This window comes from Microcebus murinus, chromosome 1, assembly GCF_040939455.1.
Source record: "Microcebus murinus isolate Inina chromosome 1, M.murinus_Inina_mat1.0, whole genome shotgun sequence".
In the NCBI taxonomy this organism is placed as follows: domain Eukaryota; kingdom Metazoa; phylum Chordata; class Mammalia; order Primates; family Cheirogaleidae; genus Microcebus; species Microcebus murinus.
Window position 1 is genome coordinate 80006866 of NC_134104.1, and position 8937 is coordinate 80015802.

The window sequence follows — 8937 nt, forward strand, 5'->3', positions numbered from 1 at the left end:
TCGGCCTCCCAAGAGCTAGGATTACAGGCGTGAGCCACAGCGCCCGGCCTTGTATATATTTTTTATTGTTATCTCTTATCTGTTAGTCTTGTGTATAAGCTTGATTGTAAACTTAAGTTCAGTGACTAATTTGAAATATACTTCAGCTGCCTAGTGTAGTATTATCAACATTCAATAAATATTCAGATTAAATACTTTCCTGCTGTTTCTTAATGTATATATAAAGATGATGTTACCATCCACTACCAGGACATGGACTTTTGTTTTCTGTAAGTGGCAGTGATTCACATGGATTTCTTCACACATACTTCCTTAGTCCCCTTGGAGAACTAGCAGGATGCATTTTTGAGATGATTGAATAGATGCAGGTATTCTTTGAAAGACCTTCTATGACCTTGGCCTCTTAAAAAGTATCCTGGAACCATCTAAGCTAATCAGGGATGATGTTTCTTCTCTTTTTTTATTTTTTATTTTTTTATTTATTTATTTATTTATTTTTTTTGAGACAGAGTCTCACTTTGTTGCCCAGGCTAGAGTGAGTGCCATGGCGTCAGCCTAGCTCACAGCAACCTCAAACTCCTGGCTCAAGCAATCCTCCTGCCTCAGCCTCCCAAGTAGCTGGGACTACAGGCATGTGCCACCATGCCCGACTAATTTTTTTTGTATATATATTAGTTGGCCAATTAATTTCTTTCTATTTATAGTAGAGACAGGGTCTCGCTCTTGCTCAGGCTGGTTTTGAACTCCTGACCTCGAGCAATCCGCCCGCCTCGGCCTCCCAGAGAGCTAGGATTACAGGCATGAGCCACCGCGCCCGGCCTCTTCTTCTCTTTTTTTAAATTGTCATTTATAGTCTTGACTTAAAAGTGAGAAATGTCTGCATATGTCTGATAATTGTGCTTTCCTTTAGATATTACACAAAATCGGAGAACTTTGTTATTTGGAGATTGGCATGTGAATGTGTATAGACATGCATATATGCAAGTTTATATCTTTTAGTAATTTATTAAAATAGGACACTTCCTGTTAATTTCCTTTGTAAGATTGTGACAAAATGCCTGAAAACTTGTTCTCCAACTATGCTTTCAGCACTGGCAGTATGCCATCATATCAAAGCTATCCCTTAGGCTGCCAGTTTTGACCAGATTACTTCCATTGCCTGACTTCATTTGGCTTCAAAAAATGATATTAATATTGATTACCAGAGGAGTTATTTTTATTGCTCAAGAAATTGTTGGAATAATAGATCTGAGAGGATACAAGGAATATTTTGGCTAGAAACTTCAAAAAGCTTGTGTTTTCAAAGACTTATCAGTGGGAATAGATAAGAATGATATCTGTAACTTTTATGAAAAAGATAATTTAAAAAATGATTCTATTAAAATATTGGCCTTATTTCTGTTTTCTTTTTTCTCTTCTGTATTTTTTTCTTTTATCCAGGAGCATGGCCTGTTCTTATTGATGACTTTGTGGAATTTGCACGCCCTCAAATTGCTGGGACAAAAAGTACAACAGTGTAGCACTAAAGGAACCTTCTAGAATGTACATAGTCTGTACAATAAATACAACGGAAAATTGCACAGTCAATTTCTGCTGGCTGGACTGAACTGAAGATCAATCCTCACAATTCAGACTGAGGGTTGAGACAAAACTTTAAGGATACATCTTGGACCATATCGTATTTCATTCTTCTAATGGTGGTTTGGGCTTGTCTTCTAGTCTGGGCCGCTCTAAACATTTATAATTCCAACATTGTGGATTTCATCTTATATCTGTGGACCATCCTAGTTTATTCTCCCATAAGTCTTAGAAGCTTTATGGTGATTATTTTGAGGTTTCCATTCTTGCATAAAGCACAATGCTGTCTTCATCAGAAAACAGTTGGCATAAGAATTAAACATGTGAACATCACAAACAATTTATAAAAACTTCTTAAATATATGCTTTGGGCTAGTTGCAAAGACTATGCTGATAGCACTTCCAATGAGAGTGATATATTTAAGTGTACCAGATCTGGAATGGTGTTTTGGTTTGGCGGGATTTTTTTTTCTTGGCAAATCACATGTATTGTTGACATGATTAGAGTATCTGATGAAAAAAAAATGTCAAAATAACCAACATGAAGAAAATTTAGGGTAACTTGGTGCCTACCTGAAAAATGTATTGTGTTTCAGACTCTCAATTTCAAAAAGGTTCCACAGAACTAGTCTACGCTTACCCATATTTATATATAGTTGTCCTACAGGGAGCTTTTATTTAGAAAATATCTGCATAATGATAGATTCCACTCCTGTCTACATTATGCACTACATAATTGGATTTCATTATGCTTTTAAAATGCTTTTTGCCTGTCGAATAAGTTAAACTATTTTATTTGTTTTGAATGTTTTGATTGCTACACAATACAATATTCTAAATTTAGGCATGAGGGTTTATTTTTTGTTTTTCCTTTTTTTTTGGTCATCGCACTATGGAAAACAATGAAATTCTCTTAATTTATAAGAAGATAGTAGGAATTAAATTTTGAAAATGGTTGTGATGAGCCATGAAGTTCAATCTTTATAATATAGGTACTGCTCTTTCAGACAAATAGTCCATTTTTGATGACTTCTTATTTTGTTGAAATTGCTTTAACTGCTAATCACTGTGGTTGCCAAATATTTACTTCAGGAGCAAAGATTTTCAAACAAGCGTACACTTGATGCAAAATACTAATCTGGCTTCTATTTTTGTAAATTATTTAGTCTCTTTAGTGTTTTTGTTTCACTCAAATTAGCTCAGTTTTCTCATCAAAGCAGAATGTAATCTTGTATGTATTTTTTTCATTACAAGACCCATGAACTGCTTTCATGCTGAAAATGCTCATTTCACTGTTCACTTACTGACATGTGAAGAAGGGTTTATTGCTTTCTTAAACATTTCTGTAAGGCAGGTCAAAAATGTAATGCTTCATATGTTGGATGACTGTGGTCCTTAATAGGAATAGATTTTGCTGGTATATCCAGGTACTCTCTAAGGTCTGGGGTTGGTATTAACAGATGAATGTACTTCAGAATAGCAGTACATTTTATGCAAATGTGGAAATGATTTTACAGAACAATGACATATTAAAACTTTTTATTTACATGATTTTGAAATTAACTAGAAGGCTTTTTCCATAGATATTATATTAATATTCCAATCATAACTTTAAGAATGCAATTCTACCAAAAGAAAAAAAATTCTATTTAGGCTACTGGAATTGGTTATTAAAAGAAAAAGAAAAAAGAAGAAGAATCCTGCTGCTTTCAGTATTTCCTGATTTCATTTTTGTAAATATAAAGAGGAACTTCAATTATGAAAAAAATTTTAAAAGATATATATATATATAAATGTACTGTTTTGTTTTCTGTCTTGAAGATTTTGAGTTACGGTATTGTTTTCAGATTGAATTAATTCAAGTATGCTGTGTTTTGAAATGAGATCCCATTAGCTTTTTTTTCCCCCCCAATATAAATTGTTTTCCTGTAAAAGTCTGATATTGGTTCATGGCCTAGTGCCTTGGGTTTTACAGATTTTTCCTTTTAAATGCAAAATCTTTTCAACAAAATAGTGTTTGTCATCAGTTTGGTACTAAACATTTATAATTACTGTGTAATTATAAACAAAAGTACATAAAGCTTTGAATATAATTATGTAGCATAAAAGTTAAGGTTGTTCACTATGATGGCATCGTAGAATTAAACAAAACTTTTACTAGGGCTGAAAAGAGAAGACTGATTTAATGTGGTGTGATTGTTCTGAAGATAAATGTCTGGTTACAGGGAATATTTGTACTAAAAAATGCTTACACATATGTCTGTGTGTGTGTGTGTGTGTGAGAGAGAGAGTCTATGATAGAGATTGACAGAGAGAAACACATACACACAACTTGAATTGCTTTAATTCATAAGTGTTTCAGTCTTCATTCTGGTAAACTCCCCATGTTGATTCTTTGTTTTAAACTGAACCACAGGTACAGTTTCTTTTTTGCCAAATGTCAAAACAGGTACACATTTTAAAATGTAATGCTTTTTAAATAGTAAAATGTGTAAAATTAGAAGTGCCCACCTATAAAAATACTTGAGATCAAAATTATCTTTAGTGAATATCATCTGCATATCTCTGTAAGTTCAATTGTGTTTCTTACAATCCCTGTCATATTACCAACAGAGGCAATAAAAGCTTCAGTGAAATTGCCATGACTAAATCTTTTCACATATTTCAGTGTATTTTTTTAAATAGACTAAAATATACTTGAAAACTTTTCCAGGAAGTATAATTATGTATGGAAAGAGCATTGTGATGGCAAGTTTTGGGGAGAAAAGACATGCCAAGTTCTGTTTACTACATTTAAAATGTTTACAGCTATACTGGGCTGCTTTATTTAACAATACTATAGTTGTGTAACATGGCATTTAAATATGTGTCCTTTGTTAGACTTTTAAAAAGTTTTAATGAGAGAAAGTAAATTTACTCAGCAAAATAACATGGGAAATCTTTTACGTAATATCCTTACTGGAGAATTCTTATTTATGCAAGGTACACTATTTTTTTTTTCCTCAGAAAAATTTAAGTGAATGAAGTGTTCATTTATTTTTTGACAATAATCAAAAGTTTGAGTAGTTGTAGCTAGTTTGATGTGCACTTTGCTGATGATTTTTAAACATGTTGCTATAAAGACTACGTATTGTAAAACTTCTGTAATTTCTACATATGAATGACAGAAGAAAGTTAAGCCTAAGTGAAAGAATTTTGGAATAAACAAGGAAAGGGGTGCTGGGGAAATTTATTATGGTTCACAAAGTATGCCTTTGTAAAACTGAATCAACTTTTAGTAAGAATTAATTTATGTAGTTCTAAATGTTAAATTATGTATATTTAATAGAAAATAATTATCTGGCACCTCAACAGTTTTCTTTAAATGTTACCTTTTACTTTTAATAATATTTATATTGAATACATAGATGTTTTGATAAGATTTTATCAAATTTGATAATGTAATGATAAAATGTTTTTAAATGTGAACTATTTAACATATACCTTAATAACTGAGGACACAAAACCTGATTGTGATTTCTACATAATGTGATAATTAGGGTTCAAATTATGGTTCATCATTTAATTGATTATAAAGGAGTATATTTCTGAACTCTTTTTTGCCTCCATTTTTACAATCATAGCAATAATTTCTATTTTTATCTTATAGAAATGTGGTGAAGTTATTTATCATAGCATCTTTTTCTTTGATTTCTGAGGGAAAGGGGTATATATTTTGTAGTTAAGATAAAATAGAAATTTCCTTCTAGTACAAATCCCCTTTTCCAGGTTTATTTTTGCTGTTTGTTGCCATTTTTGTTGAATATTTGCTTTATTTGTACCTGATTCTGGAGGCAGATAGTGCTATTTTTTCAAAGTCCTAATACAGTTGTATAAATGGTTTTATCAGAACATTCTTGCCATCTTATTTTCTTTACTACCTGTTGGGTAAGTGGCATTTCTTCCTTACCAATTCATTTCTTTGACAACTTTACTAGGTTCAATGCTTTGTGTTAATGTGGCTTTTGATTTTTCTTTGGTTGATTTTTTTTTCTTTAAATCTGTTATAAATAAGGAGGTTATGATTGATAAAACATGCACAGCCTTTGTAGTAAATGGAATTCCTAAAAAGTAATGTCTTTATAGATTTTTAAAGGGAAATTATTTAAAGGGAATCATTTTATAGTTATATATTTTTTAAATTGAGATTTAAAAAGTATTTTTTATTTAAGTATATCTCAAGTTTCTCTTTCTTACAAATGTTGCTTAAGTTGCTTAAGTATCTTCAGTTTAATTTTTTATAGTTGTGCTGTGCAGAAATCATAATGTAGCTTGTAATTTAGGGCACTGGTTTTCAAGCTGTAACTTGGGCCTGCTATCTTTCATGAGGTTGGGTCATAGCAGTCAGGGTTCCTCTTCTACTTCCTTTATAGATTTCTGCTTTTATCTGTTATGGCCTATTAGTGTTTTATATGAGATTTGGCTTGGGGAAAATTTCTCGGTTAAAAAAAACTTTTTTTAAATGTCTGGCTTTAGAGGGAACATTACCTTTTTGGCAAATCTGAGAGTGTGACATAAAAAGAAATGGAATCTGACCAAACTGGCCGAAATTAAAGCCAACCTGACTATGGAAGGCAACACTGCTTTGAAAAGAATTTTGAACCAAAATAGTGAAAACGAAGCTTGATTTGAAATAATATGATGTTTGATACTTACCAGGGGCATCATGTGAAATGGTTTAAGGAGCAAACAAAAATATGAAAATGCTCATTTTATATTTAGAAAGTATGTATTTAAATGCATGTTCATATAAATATTAAAGTTTTATTTCAGGTTATGAAATATTCTGAGAACTTTGTATCTACAGGAAAACTTGAGCAATACCAAGTAAGCGATTTTTACAAAAAGGAGTACTATAGGCATAAAGTTGGGGAAAACAAATTAATAATACGGCCAAGAGGCAGTGCTAATGTAAGTCAGCAGTGATTTTGTGACATAATTACATGGCTTATAGCTGAAACAGGAAGGTTTAAAGATGGGTGCACTTGGGATCCTCTGGTTTTCAAGCAAATGCTAATATTCTTAGTACTAATAATAGTATATTAGAATTCATTGTATTGGAAATATATGAAATGAGTGGGCTATGAGCCAGAGCCTTAAAATAGTCACTTTGTTGTAATCATACTTTAAAAAAAAATAGCTTTATTGCTGTATGATTTACACACCATAAAATTCATTGTCACTGTGTAATTCAGTAGTTTAGTAAATTTATAGAGTTGTATAACCATCATTGTAATCCAGTTTTAGAACATTTCAATCAGCCCACAAAGTTTCGTGCTGCTTTGTACTTCATCCCTGCTTCTACTCCCAGCCCTAGGTAGCCATATGGGTATGATTTCTGTATACATTGTCCTTTCTAGAAATTTCACATTAAGTAGAATCATACACTTCATAGGCTTTACATCTGGCACTTTTCATTTAGCATGTTTCTGAGGTTTATCCATGTTGTAGCATTTACCTGTACTTAGTTCCTTTAGTTGCTGATTTAGTGTTCCATTATTTGGATATACCTAACACTTTGTTTAACCGTTCACCAGTTGATGGACACTTGGCTTGCATACACTTTAAAATTATGAATAATAGTGCTCTGCATGTTTGCATATGTGTCTTTGGACATGTTTTCATCTCTCTTGTAGATTCCTAACAGTGGGACTGTCAGGTTATGTGATAAATTTAACTTTTTAAAAAACTAGTAAACTTGGCAGGGCGAGGTGGCTCACGCCTGTAATCCTAGCACTCTGGGAGGCCGAGGCGGGTGGATTGCTCGAGGTCAGGAGTTTGAAACCAGCCTGAGCAAGAGGGAGACCCCGTCTCTACTATAAATAGAAATTAATTGGCCAACTAATATATATATATATAAAAATTAGCCGGGCATGGTGGCACATGCCTGTAGTCCCAGCTACTCGGGAGGCTGAGGCAGAAGGATTACTTGAGCCCAGGAGTTTGAGGTTGCTGTGAGCTAGGCTGATGCCACAGCACTCACTATAGCCTGGGCAACAAGGGAGACTCTGTCTCAAAAAAAAAAAACAAACTAGTAAACTTTTTCAGAGTGGCTATACCATTTATAAATAGCTGTATCAATGCATGAGGGTTGCAGTTTATCCACATCCTTGCCAATACTTGTTATTATCTTTTTTATTTTAGCCATTCTGGTGGGTATATATTTTAAGTGTGCAAGTTAGACCTTGCTGTCCTATGATGCAATGGCTGTTATTGTGTGTATCATGGTTGATGTAACTACCCCATTAGCCTATGACTGGTGGTGGTAATTAAAACTTTGTACAAATTGCTGTGCACAGATAGTTACCATCTCATTATTAAGTTTCCCAGAGCTTTTACTTTTGAGATGACTTTGAGAATGAATGATTGTTGATATCATTTAGTTGCTGCCAGCTACCTGTGTTCTTTCTTATACATTGTGGACATTGGAGTGAGTGCTTTTTTATTTTTAATGGAAAATACCAGACATATATAAAAGGATAGTAGTATAATGAACTCATTTCGACATGATCAATTTATGGCCAATCTTGATTTATCTATATACCACTTATATTTTGAACCCTGGTTTATTTTGAAGCTCCTAGATATAGCAAATAGTTTCATTTATAAATATTTCAGTATATGTGTCAAAAAGATAAGGACCCTTAAATATAACCACAATTCTATTCACTTAAATGTTAACAGTTGGTTAATGTTAGTAACTATCCAGTCAGTACTCCAGAGTGTCTCATTTTTTGTCTTCCAGTTCAAGTCAAGATTCAAATAAGGTCCCTACATTGTATATATCACCTTAAATCCCTTAAGCTGTTGGTCCCCATACTCCAAACTCCTTGGCTTCAAATTCATTTATTTGAAAAAGCAGTGGTTGCTTAACATTTTTAATTTCTATGCAATTTAAAGTTAAAATTTGATGTACTTAATAAAAATATATTCTGACTTTAAAATATTTTGAAAGTTAATGAAGTATGGGACAAGAAGCTATTTTATCAATAGACTTTCGTTTAATTTAAAAATACTCTTTGACTTTTATCCAGAATATATAAGTAACTCTTACAACTTAATAAAAGACAACCTAGTTTATAAATAAAGAGTTTTGATAGACATTTCTCCAAGGAAGATACACAAATAGGCAATAAGCACAAGAAAAGATGTTCAACATCATTAGCCGTTAGGGAAATGCAAATCAAAACCACAATGAGATACCATTCACACCCACTAGGATTGTTTTAATCAAAAAGAATAACAAAACAAGTGTTGATGAGGACGTGGAGAAATTGGAACCCTTGTAAGTTGATTGTGGGACTGCAAACTGGTACAGCT

At 32.7% G+C, this 8937-nt stretch overlaps 1 protein-coding gene across 6 annotated transcripts in view; it reads left to right on the forward strand.

The window, feature by feature from the left end:
* DCUN1D1 (defective in cullin neddylation 1 domain containing 1) overlaps window positions 1-7648 on the forward strand; it is a 41938-nt gene extending 34290 nt beyond the window's left edge. For all 6 annotated transcript variants that reach the window (XM_012736965.3, XM_012736964.2, XM_012736962.3 and 3 more), the window contains one exon: window positions 1441-7648. In XM_012736965.3, coding sequence (XP_012592419.1) covers window positions 1441-1520 — 80 coding nt within the window. In that variant the 3' untranslated portion in view covers window positions 1521-7648. The remainder of the gene's footprint in view (window positions 1-1440) is intronic.
* The last annotated feature ends 1289 nt before the right edge of the window (window positions 7649-8937 follow it).